Genomic DNA, 14,679 nt, shown 5'->3' on the forward strand with positions numbered 1-14,679 from the left:
TCTCAGATCAGTTGTTGGTTTGGTTTTGTGGTATGCAGGAGATCACTTGACCGAGGGTCTATACGTTCAAATAATAATCAAAAAATATTGTCATCACTCTTTACTCTTACTCAGTCAGTCTCTTACAACGGTGTAGCCTAAATACACGAGATTTCTAGGTGCGCACCCAATTCATTACGCACGCTCAGAGGCAGGAACCCTCCGGTACCTGTCTCTTTTTTGGGGGGGGGGGAGTGACCCCTGTGATAAACTCATCGCCCCCTTAATATTTTTTTTTCTGGCGCCAGGCCTGTATGTAGTACTGAGAGGCTGTTGTACTCGCATGGACATACTGGCACCATTGCTCCTTTGCTCGGTCAGACTTGCACTCAGATGGAACACATCCCCGTTTTATCCTCAGCTGGTGTCAATTCAAGACACAGTCCATTGTGGACAGGCTGACCTGATCAGTGTTTGCAAAATGGTCATTGTCTTCCAGGGCTCTGTCTCTCATTTTCCTCAGGGTGATGGCATTATGTTCTAAAACCATGCTGACTGTCGTGATCTCTTGCTCATTTGAATTCCTGGCCTCTGCCACCTCTTGATGACCGTCTTTCTTCTCCCTGAAAAGTATGTACACACTTTATAGGATACACATTTACTGTATAGCCATGTAAATAGAAGGCAAACACTATATAGGATACATTTCTGTGAGCACTGTAGACAGCCATAAAACCATAAAGATGACTTCTCAAGTGGTTAGGCTGTGATGGTCAAGTGGTTGAAGTGGTGGGCTTGTGATCACAGTATCCTTTGTTCAAATTCCAGTCATAGTGGAAATCACTAAAACCCCGGTCACACGGCACACGACGATAGCTGAACAAAGGAAAAAAAGTCACAAATCGTTGAGAAAAGGTGGAGGAATGACCCTGTACTTTTCCCAAGTTTCTTGTGCAATATCTGTAAACCATGTACAATATTTCCCGTGCAATATTATCCCACAGTTGTATATAATTCTCATTTTACATCTTACTTGGTCCACATTTTAGTTTATTTTATCTTATTTAGTTGTACATATACTTTGAATAATTTGTTAAACTTCATTATCTTCTATTTGGCGAACAATTACTCGCACCTCGGAAAAGCACCTTTTGGAGTTGTACTCAAATCTCGTTGCAATGCAAATTACAATGACAATAAAGGCGATCCCCGAGCAGGCTATCGCTTGTGGTTTCAAGCCCCTGGCCCTGCTGGGTGTGACCCTGCTCCATGGACAGTGGCAGGTGGGGAGTTTGACTGGAGTGGTACACCTGTCAAACAGTAATACAGGCAGGGAGGACAGAAACCTCCCATGGAGCAGAAGGGTAAAAGCTCGCTTGATCTTGATTTTCAGTATGAATACAGACTGTGAAACTGGGACTTCACGATCCTTCTGACTTTTTGGGTTTTAAGCAGGAGGTGTCAGAAAAGTTATCACAGGGATCAATGGCTTGTGGCGGCCAAGCGTTCATAGCGATGTCACTTTTTGATCTTTCAATGTTGACTCTTCCTATCATCATGAAGCAGAATTCTCCAAGCGTTGGATTGTTCATCCACGCACCTGAAACAAGGGGTGGCACGAAGCCCCATGGTGGAATGAAAGTGAGAGGTGCGCAATCATAAGCCCACAGACAGTAGCATCGCACCACTGGCTCCTCAACCGAGCACATACATCAAATCCTGAACAAATTCACATTTTGTGACTTACATTTCGCAAGTCCTGCGTTCACGTTTCAGGAGATATTTTTTCAGGATTCGTGTTTTGCAATTTATGGTTTGTGGATAATTCACGATTTACAGCTGATTCACGTTTTGAGGGTTAACCCCCTTCTCCCCTGATCACTGAGTTTAGAGGGGCTCTAGGTAGAGTCACGGTGGATCTGAACTTCTTGTATTTACAGATGATGGAGGCCACTGTGCTCATTGGGAGCTTCAAAGCAGCAGAAATGTTTCTGTGCTTCCCTAGATTTTTGCCTCGAGACAATTCTGTCTTGGAGGTCTACAGACAATTCCTTTGACTTCATACTTGGTTTGTGCTCTGACATGCACTGTCAACTGTGGAACCAACCCCTGGCAAAAATTATGGAATCACCGGCCTCGGAGGATGTTCATTCAGTTGTTTGATTTTGTAGAAAAAAAGCAGATCACAGACATGACACAAAACTAAAGTCATTTCAAATGGCAACTTTCTGGCTTTAAGAAACACTATAAGAAATCAAGAAAAAAAATTGTGGCAGTCAGTAACGGTTACTTTTTTAGACCAAGCAGAGGGAAAAAAATATGGACTCACTCAATTCTGAGGAAAATTATGGAATCACCCTGTAAATTTTCATCCCCAAAAATAACACCTGCATCAAATCAGATCTTCTCGTTAGTCTGCATCTAAAAAGGAGTGATCACACCTTGGCGAGCTGTTACACCAAGTGGACTGACATGAATCATGGCTCCAACACGAGAGATGTCAGTTGAAACAAGGAGAGGATTATCAAACTCTTAAAAGAGGGTAAATCATCACGCAATGTTGCAAAAGATGTTGGTTGTTCACAGTCAGCTGTGTCTAAACTCTGGACCAAATACAAACAACATGGGAATGTTGTTAAAGGCAAACATACTGGTAGACCAAGGAAGACGTCAAAGCGTCAAGACAGAAAACTTAAAGCAATATGTCTCAAAAATCAAAAATGCACAACAAAACAAATGAGGAACGAATGGGAGGAAACTGGAGTCAACATCTGTGACCGAACTATAAGAAACCGCCTAAAGGAAATGGGATTTACATACAGAAAAGCTAAACGAAAGCCATCATTAACACCTAAACAGAAAAAAACAAGGTTACAATGGGCTAAGGAAAAGCAATCGTGGACTGTGGATGACTGAATGAAAGTCATAATGCATCTTGCCATAGAGCAAAAACTGTGAAAACATTCCTTGCAAAAAGACACATAGGGTCAATGTCATGGCCTGCAAATAGTCCAGATCTTAATCCAATTGAAAATCTTTGGTGGAAGTTGAAGAAAATGGTCCATGACAAGGCTCCAACCTGCAAAGCTGATCTGGCAACAGCAATCAGAGAAAGTTGGAGCCAGATTGATGAAGAGTACTGTTTGTCACTCATTAAGTCCATGCCTCAGAGACTGCAAGCTGTTATAAAAGCCAGAGGTGGTGCAACAAAATACTAGTGATGTGTTGGAGCGTTCTTTTGTTTTTCATGATTCCATAATTTTTTCCTCAGAATTGAGTGATTCCATATTTTTTTCCCTCTGCTTGGTCTAAAAAGTAACCGTTACTGACTGCCACAATTTTTTTTCCTGATTTCTTATAGTGTTTCTTAAAGCCAGAAAGTTGCCATTTGAAATAACTTTAGTTTTGTGTCATGTCTGTGATCTGCTTTTTTTTCTACAAAATTAAACAACTGAATGAACATCCTCCAAGGCCGGTGATTCCATAATTTTTGCCAGGGGTTGTATGTAGACAGGGGTGTGCCTTTCCAAATCATGTACAGTCAACTGAATTTACTCCAGGTGGACTCCAATTAAGCTGTAGAAGCATCTCAAGGATGATCAGTGGAAACAGGATGCACCTGAGCTCAATATTGAGCTTCATAGCAAAGGACTTTTGAGGGAAAAAATGAATTTCATACATTCTGGAATAAAGCTGTAACAAAAAAAAATGTGGAAAAAGTGCAGTGCTGAGAATATTTTCTGGATGCACAGTAGATGTGAATTTGGGGGCTGTAACATGTTGCTCAACATGCACCAATGTTTAGCTTGTGCATTCAGTGTAAACCTGATTATACTAAATGTCCTAGCAAAACCCAATATCTTTCAAGTTACTTTAGACGTGCAATATGTATGAACAGATTTTGGTCTTGTGAAGAATAAGCAGAGATGTTCTGGTCCTTGTTTGGGTTGTTCTTTGTCGAACACTGACATCTAGCGGCCATTCAGATTACTCCATAGTGAAGTTTTCCCTGCAGCCTGCAGCTGACCCACTATTTTGCTCCTCTCTGATTCCCAGGGTTTTCCAGGTCGTGATGGCATTGAGGTAAATGTAGTCCAAATTTGTTTTCTGAATGTATTAACCCCAAGCAATCTAGTTGATTAAGTTTGTGCTGATTTTTCTTTCATCCGTAAAATATAACTAAAAATATGTCTTTCACTTAGGGACAACAAGGCCTGCCTGGGAAGCCGGTGAGACCTAGAACAACACTTTGACATTTTTTTTTTCAACTGTGTAGTCTGTTAAAGAACCAGCATGAGACGACAACCATTTTTGAGTGTCAAACACCATGAATTTCACACTTCTAAAATCCAACACATGATCTATAATGCTCTGGATTGTCCTGGATCAAGACAAAGATCCAGGTTTTCATTGAATTCCTGGACTCAGCCATAAGCAGTGTGCTGTATCTCTGTGCAGCAAATATGTTGAATTTGAAGAGAGATTAATTTAATCTCTTTGAAATCGGGAGAGTTCTCTGGCCAGAGGTGCTTGCTTGGCGATGCTGGTATCTTTCCAGGAGAACAAAAGTCCTCATGCCTCCTGTCTTACGACATGGTTGTAAGACTTGGACGGTCACCAGTGACCGATAAGGTGATGACAGGCTGTCTTATGTATAAGGTCTCTTCTGAAGATTTTTGGGTAGTGCTGAAATGATTTTGTGAACAAAAATGAGGACAAAACAAAACAAAATTTTGTTTTGTCCTCATGGACGCGTTGAGTATCTGAAGATTAGCCAAGTGCTTAAAGGCAATTGAACTAATCCAAAACTTTTACAATCCAACAGGGAGAAGATGGCGCACCTGGTTATCCAGGACCACAAGGCCAGCCAGGAGTAAAGGTACAGTCTTCAGTTATCACAGCTAGATGTTTGTCTCCATACATTAACCTTGTTTGTTTATTCGTAATTGTAAATCAGGGTGAGCCAGGTCGAGGAGAGAAGGGAGAGAGAGGCGCGGATGGACTCCCAGGGTTGGATGTGGGTGACCAGTCTGAAATAATCCATGCTTTTCTTCATCATACCTTTATCTAAGAGTCTAACCTGTAAAAACACTGCATGTATCCTGCAGGGAGAAAAGGGAGATATGGGGGAGCCAGGACCACAGGGACCTATGGTATGCCTGTCACCAGATTTAAATCGTGTCCTTTGTTTGTCTGCTGTTACGTGACTTCACATACATGATGTCTCTCATCTGTGCCTCAGGGTCACCCCGGTGAGAAAGGTGCCACAGGTTCCTCAGATATTATTGACTTCAACGGGAAGCTTCTCGACGCTATCCAAGTGAGTGTTGCAATTTTCTCAATAAAACCAAACTCATGTTCACACTTTCTAATGCATCATTAATTTATTTATGGATATCACATTAGGAAACAGGCATTCATGACCCGAAATGCAATGCAACCAACTTTACTTTTAGATCTTTTTCACCAACTGAAGATGCTTAAACAGAGCATTTTTGTTTGTTTGTTTTGGCTTTTGTTTTGTTTTTTTGTTTTGTTTTGTTTTGTTTTTGACAGGCCATCAGGACCATCAGTGTTTCGGTAATCTGCTGTTTCTGCATGTTTTTATTGATGTGTTCTGTAACTAACTCCTACAGTAATCAGTGCACTCGTACTGATGTTCATTCAGACACATCCTCATTTCCAGTCATTGTGCCTTAGCAGGGGAGCCAGGACCACCCCCTCTGCACCCCCCTCCATCCCAAAGAGCTCAACTAAACCGACCCAAAACACAATCAGGATATTCTCAAAAATAACATGATGACATCCAGATGGCCAAAATAGACACTATCTTGACCACCACTGGCCAAAATGTATTTTAATAGTGTAGGTGGGTAGGGGCATCTATGAGATGATTCTATGAGAACAACGTTTTTGGAAACAGTAAATTTGTTTTGAATTCAAAATGGCATCTGAAATGACCACCAAATGGCTGTTTTTCAGTAAAATGCCCCTTTAATACATCATGGCAACCAATAAAAAAATTATTATATGGCTGCGACGCTATGCATGCTCTGATTGGCTGATTTCTGGTCTGATATGGAAAAATATTGACCAGTTACCTTCAGTGGCTCAAGATATAAAAAGGAACAGCTTTTTAATTTTAAGTAAATGTCCATAACTAGGCCTCTGTTTAAGTGTCATATAAAACAAATTATTGAATGTTTTCCATTCGTGCAATGGTAAGAATATTTACAATCATTGAAAGATGGAACATTCCTTTCAACAAAGCGAAACCACATTGAACAGAACATTCCATCTTTGAACTCATGCAAATATTCTTTCCATTTTACTCATAAGCATTCATTATTTGTATAGTATTCCACCTGCCTCAACCAGTCTTATCAGGAGATCAAATGGAGCAGATGTACTGGATGTCACTCTTGGGACCACATCAAAACTTTTGTTGGCTTACTCGTCTGCTGAGCCATTGTACGTATCCGTGCAGGATGAAAGCTTCAGAAAATATAGTACAGCTGTGCTTTTCTATCAGATAACATGTAGCCTAAAGAGGAGAGCAAAATCATTCTGAACAATCTGGGTTTAAGGTTTTTTTTTTTATGTTATGCCGCACAGGATATGTGTTTTTAACTTGCTAACGTGCAGCATGGTGTGTGTAAGGTTTCCCTTTTCATGTTTGCATTGTTCCATGTAACTCAGATGATGCACGAGTAAAATGCACACAGGAAAAGACGGGAAAGAAAACCTTCACAGGCTCCACAGTCTCACTTACCAATCTCACTGTTCATACACAGGGCCCTTTGATTGTACCACGCTACATGCTAATAGCAGATGGCTATCTCTCCAGTGGAGTGTGTATTTGATTAAAAACCATGATGCACCAGCTGCACTTACACTGGGCCTAAAATGGACTCCTGCATGCAACGCTGCAGTTACTTAGCAACAAAAGGATCCCGTGAAAACACCAACCTGAGATTTTATCGGCGTGGATCGGTTGGCGTCCAGTCACATGCAGACATTTATGGAGGGTTTTGGCCCCACAGAGAAATTCCCATTGGCCACCCAGTTTGTGTTATGATGCATTCACATATTTGCATGAAAAGCCACTCCACTTTCATATGGAGGGAAATTTTAAGTGTGGTGGTGAATTTGGTTGTTTGTTGCCATCATTTATGTTGTGGCTTTCTGCATAATGATGTACATGAGTAGCCTTTACTTTCAGGTGTGTCAGATTATCGCAGATCATGTCATTGTTTGTAAATATCTGTTGGTTGCCACAGCTTCAACAAAGGTCAAAAACGCTAAGAAAAAGAAAAGAAGCGAGACGTTAGCATGCACACTGCTGGGAAGAGTGATGCGAAACGTGCAACGCTGCAGTTGTAGAGGTGATGAAGTTCGATGTGAGCAACTACAACAGCAGGCACAATCAGTCACATCAGACTCTTACGACTTGGTAGAACATGGGTATGTCACGGACCTGTATGTTTTACTTTTCCAGTTTTCATTCATATTAGTGTTACATACAATCAGTTTTTTCTTATCTTTGTTTCAGTTTCAGTACAGGAGCATCCTGCACTCAAACTTTAAAATCAGCCTAATGGAGGACTAATGCTAGGCTGGTGTGAGAAGCTTCCTGAAGGTAATCCAAGCAACTGAACTTCTTGTTTAGCTGGGAAACATTACACAGCTCATTCAAGTGGCTTCATCAGTCTGGGATAATACTGGTTAGGCAATACCCAGATACACTCCTCCAGGGTTGACTCCAGGCCTGTGTCCTTACAGTTTATCTTACCTTTCACCTTAAGGACAATGGACACTCCTTTGTAGATCACCAAGTTCACATTTTGGACCGGGAACACAAATGGTTTGAAAGAGCGGTAAAGGAAGCCATCCGTGTCAGAATTGAAGGCCTTCCCTAAATAGGCGCAGAGGTCTGAGACATCACCTTTCCACAACTTACAATGTTGTCCTTTCATCCCTTCCCAGAAAATTAGAACCACTTCACTCTTCCCCCAAAGGGACATTACTGTAACAACTACATGAGGATGGAAATGATCCTGATGACCTCCAATAAATCTAAGGACATTGTTCACTCTTATGACAGTTTGCAGCTAACGATGGAGGACCCCAACCTAGAGGAGTACATCTAGGTGTTCCCTAACCAGTATTGTCCCAGAATGATGAAGCCACATTTTGCCATTAGTGGCAAAAATTTCTCAGCTAAACAACAAATCCAGTTGTCTCGACTAAACTTCAGGAAGCTTCTGATCTTCACCTGGATGACTGAGAACCTGCACAGAGCCAGGCTAGTGTATACCACTTCCTATGCTACCTAAAATGGCAGCTTTCTAAGGCAACATGGCTTCAGAGCAGAGCAGGATGGTTATGATCAGTGGGCAGACTGAATAAAAGAAAATTAATTAATTTTGTTTACTGTCAGGTTGTGTATTGTTCTGGCCCTTGTGCAGGATGTGTGATAAAATCACAAGTTTTTTTTTAAACCATCAGTATGATCCACACTGATGGTAAGCAGCCCATTAGCCCTAACATGGTGACCACTACCACCATGGGCAGAATATATTGGGCTGCAAATTAACATTTTGTCCTTGAAGTTGATGTGCTGGAAGCAGGAGAAATGGGCATGTATAAAGACTTTTACAAGGGCCATATTGTGATGGCTCAATGACTGAGCCAACGCATCTCCAAAACATCTGCTCTTGTGGAATGTTCCTGGTACCTACCAAAAGTGGTCCATGGAAAATACATGATTTAAAAGATCTTCTGCTAACATCTTAATGCCAGATACAAGAGCAAATCTTCAGAAGTCTAGTGAAGCCTTGAAGGGTCAGATCTGTTCTGGTAGCAAAGTGGAGACCTAGACAGTATTAGGCAGGTACTCACAATATTATGGCTGATCAGTGTATTATCTACACTAGGATCAGGATAATGAAAGGGAAACACCTTATAAAGTTTAACATGCACAATTTCTATCTATCTCCAGGGCCCACCTGGACCACCTGGACCACCAGGCCATCCAGGGGAAAAAGTAAGACTCATTCAATCTTGCTGTTATTACACATTATGCCAAACCCAGTGATCAATGATTGAGAGGTTTGCAAGCAAATAAAAGTTGTAATTTGGAATCTTGGGAAAAACAACTTTTTTAACACTGTTACATTTTTAATAAGCAAACATATTAAGACCAAAGCAAATAGGCTTTCAAAAATAATGTTGAGAAGTATAAATTTATCTAAAGTACGGTTGGTATAATTATTCCATCTTGCCCGGGATTATATAACTCTGCACAAATCCACCATGTCGAGTTGAAGCTTTTTAAAAGGCAAAGAGTTGTCATGCCAAAATATTGATTAGTAAGGGTGTAACAATTAACCGATATGAATCAGGGGGTTTTTTTTCCTTCCCCAAGACAAATCAGTTGGTAAATTTGAAAAAAAAAAATTGAAAATTTTTCTTGAGTATAAGGCACACTGGAGTATAAGCAGCTGCTTTTTTTTTTTTTTTTTTTTTGTATTATCAGCTGTCTAATTTGGGATTTTTGTGCGCTGTTGTACTATACATACAAATACCCATTATAATTAATATTATTAGAATGTGTTATGTTTTGGTATATGTTGCAGAACCTCCCAATCTAGTAAAAACAAAATATATATATATATATTTCAGAAAATACGATACAACTGTAAATGACTGTTTGCAAATAAAGAATAAGTAAGTTGTGAAAAATTATTACTAAACTCTAATCATGCAGTTGTCAAGGTTGCCAGGCGACAGAGGATAAAAGCTGGAAAAGCTAATGACGCAATAGCAAAATGTTCAGTGGGTTAGACCAACTCATTTGAGAAGAGTTGGTTGGGCCTCTGCTGTCTCAAAAGGCCAGATTTTCATAGGGCGCAGCCTATGGATGGCATGCAGTGGAGTAGTCATTAATGACTGACCGTTGTCGATTTTGCAATAAAAACCTGAAAGTCCATGGTGTTTTTGATTGTCCTTATTTGAGTCCAGAATGTAATGATCAAAGTGCTTTGTTCACTGTTGTTATGTAATATCTGCAATTTCAACAAAAATATTAGTCCTATCAACATTCCATTTTGCCGGCGTTCATCCTTGATGCAGAATACATAAGAATACCAAATGGCAAACGTACATGCGCATACGGTGCACAGATGCCACTTTGCTTTTAATATATAGATCGGGGTGGACAACTTGTTCCAGAAAGGGCCAAGAGGGTGCAGGTTTTCCTGGCAGCCACTGACTCCACCAGGTGATTTCACTGATTAACTGATTCCATCTGCTCAAAGTGATATTAATCAATGAAATCACCTGGTGGAGTCAGTGGCTGCCAAGAAAACCTGCACCCTCTTGGCCCTTTCTGGAACAAGTTGCCCACCCCTGATATAGATGATATACCGCCCCCTGCTGGAATGGTGTGTAAGTCCAGAATGCTTGGGAATGCCTTGGGGTTCCCCCAGAGGAGCTGGGGGAGGTGTGTGTGGATCGGGAGGTCTGGGCGGCTTTGCTTGAGCTGCTGCCCCCGCAACCCGACTACGGATAAAGCGGAAGAAAATGGATGGATGGATGGATGGATGGATGGATGGATGGACATGCGTTGTTCACTGTTAGCTAATATCCCTAATTTCTCCAAAAAATATTAGCCCTGTCAGCTTTCTATTTTCACAACGTTCATCCTAGACCCAAAATATATAAGCATAACAAACAGGCAAATGTCAGCTCTCCCCACAATTTCTCCGTGATCAAAACCATACACATGCATGCACGCATACATGCACACAGGGGCCACTTGGCTTTTAATATATAGGTTAAACAAAGATTTGTATTGGATTGCATTATATCACACTCAGTGTAATGGCATCTCACTGAATCATTCTCATCTCATCTCAGAAGTGTCGTACTTGAATCATACCATAGTCCATTTATCTAGATATGTGTTGTATTATTTTATAAGACAGCTATAAACCCGTATTGGTTAGTTTTTGTTTTTTATGTGTTTTGTGTGATGTTTATAAACAATTTAAGATAAATAATTCATGCAACTATTTTTGAAAGCATAAACACCTTGCAGCTTTTTTAAAGTGACTGAAGTTATTTTTATAATAATAATACCTTTATAAGTATAGCATTTTCAGGTATGTGTGCTGTAAAAAATACACTGTACAGTACAATACAGTTTAAATAGTACTTTATGTGAGGAAGTCCTTAAGTAAATTGTGAACTATAATCACTGAAAGGCAGTCAGAGGCGGGTAATTCCCTTTCTGCTCCTAAAATGCTCCGATTAAAACAAAAGCAGCTTTTGTTTTAATGCTTGAGTTTGAGTCTTCCTTCTTTTTGTCTTGTGTAAGGGTGAACTTGGTTTACCTGGACCAGCGGGAGTTGATGGACAGAAGGTACGGTTGCAAAGTTGCAGAAATTATGCACAGCCTGTATTAGCTGCCAGGTCATTTTCCTTACTTTTTCATGCATGATGTACAGTAGTGTTCAGAATAATAGTAGTGCTATGTGACTAAAAAGATTAATCCAGGTTTTGAGTATATTTCTTATTGTTACATGGGGAAACAAGGTACCAGTAGATTCAGTAGATTCTCACAAATCCAACAAGACCAAGCATTCATGATATGCACACTCTTAAGGCTATGAAATTGGGCTATTAGTAAACAAAAGTAGAAAAGGGGGTGTTCACAATAAATAGTAGTGTGGCATTCAGTCAGTGAGTTCATCAATTTTGTGGAACAAACAGGTGTGAATCAGGTGTCCCCTATTTAAAGATGAAGCCAGCACCTGTTGAACATGCTTTTCTCTTTGAAAGCCTGAGGAAAATGGGACATTCAAGACATTGTTCAGAAGAACAGGGTAGTTTGATTAAAAAGTTGATTGGAGAGGGGAAAACGTATTCGCAGGTGCAAAAAATTATAGGCTGTTCATCTACAATGATCTCCAATGCTTTAAAATGAACAAAAAAACCAGAGAAGCATGGAAGAAAATGGAAAACAACCATCAAAATGGATAGAAGAATAACCAGAATGGCAAAGGCTCACCCATTGAAGCTCCATGATGATCAAAGACAGTCTGGAGTTACCTGTAAGTGCTGTGACAGTTAGAAGACGCCTGTGTGAAGCTAATTTATTTGCAAGAATCCCCCGCAAAGTCCCTCTGTTAAATAAAAGACATGTGCAGAAGAGGTTACAATTTGCCAAAGAACATATCAACTGGCCTAAAGAGAAATGGAGGAATATTTTGTGGACTGATGAGAGTAAAATTGTTCTTTTTGGGTCCAAGGGCTGCAGACAGTTTGTGAGACGACCCCCACACTCTGAATTCAAGCCACAGTTCACAGTGAAGACAGTGAAGCATGGTGGTGCAAGCATCATGACATGGGCATGTTTCTCCTACTATGGTGTTGGGCCTATATATCGCATACCAGGTATCATGGATCAGTTTGGATATGTCAAAATACTTGAAGAGGTCATGTTACCTTATGCTGAAGAGGACATGCCCTTGAAATGGGTGTTTCAACAAGACAATGACCCCAAGCACACTAGTAAACAAGCAAAATCTTGGTTCCAAACCAACAAAATTAATGCCTCGCTGATGTGAAGAAATCATGAAAAACTGTGGTTATACAACTAAATACTAGTTTAGTGATTCACAGGATTGCTAAAAAAAGCAGTTTGAACATAATAGTTTTGAGTTTGTAGCATCAACCACAGATGCTACTATTACTGTGAACACCCCCTTTTCTACTTTTTTTACTAATATTCCCAATTTCATAGCCTTAAGAGTGTGTATATCATGAATGCTTGGTCTTGTTGGATTTGTGAGAATCTATTGAATCTACTGGTACCTTGTTTCCCATGTAACAATAAGAAATATACTCAAAACCTGGATTAATCTTTTTAATCACATAGCACTACTATTATTCTGAACACTACTGTAGATAATGGTTCCTCCCTCTGCTTCTTACCAACCTACTTTCCCTTGATTCTTTTTGTGCAGGGGCTAAAAGGTGACATGGGTGAGACAGGTCCACCCGGTGAAAGAGGAGAAAAGGGAGAGTTGGGGCTTTCTGGACCTGCTGTAAGTATCAGCAGCAAAGCTGATTCTCTGTATCAAAGGTTTAAAGCACATAATGAGCTGGAAGGTTCATCTTACTTTTTATTGTTCAGGGTGTGGACGGACAGAAAGGAGAGAAGGGTGACTGCAGACTGGAAGACAACCTGGTCAGTAGGACACACGTCTCAGCAACACAAATAGCGCTGTACAGATGTGGATGATTTGTGAGATGATGTGAAAGTAGAGCACGAAGTACTGAGGGCAAAGATGAGACAGGATCCGATCGCAGTGAAAAGTTTCTCAGGAGGGGCAATTTTTATAATAATGATTAAGGCGACCCATTCAGTAAATACATTAAGCAAGCTAATCATATATCAATTTGTTGTTAACTGATTAACTCATACAGCAATGCCTTCACTAGATGGCAGCACACGACAGAAAGATTTCCCCTCTAGCCACATAAATTACAGGTGGAAAGCTGTGGAAGAACGTTGCATCCAGGAACATTCACAAGCAAAATGTTCATAAAAATGAATTGGCCCCGCAATGAATTATCACACTTAATCACACTGGGAGCAACTGGTGATTAAGAACCTTCCCCAAGGACCCTTAGTGACACATGTGACGTAATTTCTCTACTTCGAGGCGGTTGTGCAGGCGAGAGAACACAGCTACTCTGGTTAGCTGTGTAGGCTAACACTCTCCCATTTTCCGCGTCTTATCTTCTCCAGTGGGAACAAAAAAAACTGCACTTTTTGCGACTGCTTCAGTGATTGCAGCCAAAAACAAAACAGTACACCGTTTTCCCGTTTGAATTGATGCTGTTTGTGGAAAGAGACTAATCCCCAAGCGGAGTGTGGGAGTGTTGGCACAAACCATTCGGAGGTTTCAGCGGAAACCATTTTAAACCGGCAGGTCCGCTAGGTGACAGCAAGGATGCTTTTAAGGTTACCGAGTCGGGCTGAATGGTTTTTGCTGACACTCCCACACTCCGCCCGGTGATTCTCTGCCTTGATTGTGCCGTCTGTCCCCGGATGTGGTCAAATCCCGCTATATCATGTAGGGGTTCAAACGAGACTGCGCTGCCCTGTTCATCTTAAATCGGGAGAACATCTATGAAAACATTCATAGAACTGTGGGACATTCGAGATGTTTTGTAAAAGGTGACTTTGCACAATATGTCTCCTTTGATAATTATCTTCTTGGCCCCAAAACCATTTTATTTTTCAATCTATCCTTTGAACATTACAATATGGATGAATAGAGTTATGAATGAAACAAGGCTCCTGGGGTGGATGAAATCCATCCTGAGTACCTTAAGTCTCTGGATGTTGTGGGGCTGTCTTGGCTGACACGCCTCTGCAACATCGCGTGGCGATCGGGGACAGTGCCTCTGGATTGGCAGACCGGGGTGGTGGTCCCTCTGTTTAAGAAGGGGGACCGGAGGGTGTGTTCCAACTATAGAGGGATCACACTCCTCAGCCTCCCCGGTAAGGTCTATTCCAGAGTACTGGAGAGGAGAATTCGACCGATGGTTGAACCTCGGATTCAGGAGGAGCAGTGTGGTTTTCGTCCTGGTCGCGGCACACTGGACCAGCTCTACATGCTCCAT

At 41.0% G+C, this 14,679-nt stretch overlaps 1 protein-coding gene across 1 annotated transcript in view; it reads left to right on the forward strand.

Annotated features, from left to right (window-relative positions):
- The window catches only part of si:dkeyp-44a8.4 (collagen alpha-1(XXIII) chain), a 443,131-nt gene that overhangs the window by 416,894 nt on the left and 11,558 nt on the right, over window positions 1–14,679 (forward strand). Inside the window, 10 exon segments of the mRNA XM_034181202.1 lie at window positions 4,036–4,062; window positions 4,182–4,208; window positions 4,805–4,858; window positions 4,937–4,996; window positions 5,088–5,132; window positions 5,222–5,299; window positions 8,981–9,025; window positions 11,360–11,404; window positions 13,011–13,091; window positions 13,181–13,234. Of these exon segments, the coding sequence (XP_034037093.1) occupies window positions 4,036–4,062; window positions 4,182–4,208; window positions 4,805–4,858; window positions 4,937–4,996; window positions 5,088–5,132; window positions 5,222–5,299; window positions 8,981–9,025; window positions 11,360–11,404; window positions 13,011–13,091; window positions 13,181–13,234 (516 nt within the window).

The sequence above is a fragment of the Thalassophryne amazonica genome, chromosome 11 (genome assembly GCF_902500255.1).
Source record: "Thalassophryne amazonica chromosome 11, fThaAma1.1, whole genome shotgun sequence".
NCBI lineage: Eukaryota > Metazoa > Chordata > Actinopteri > Batrachoidiformes > Batrachoididae > Thalassophryne > Thalassophryne amazonica.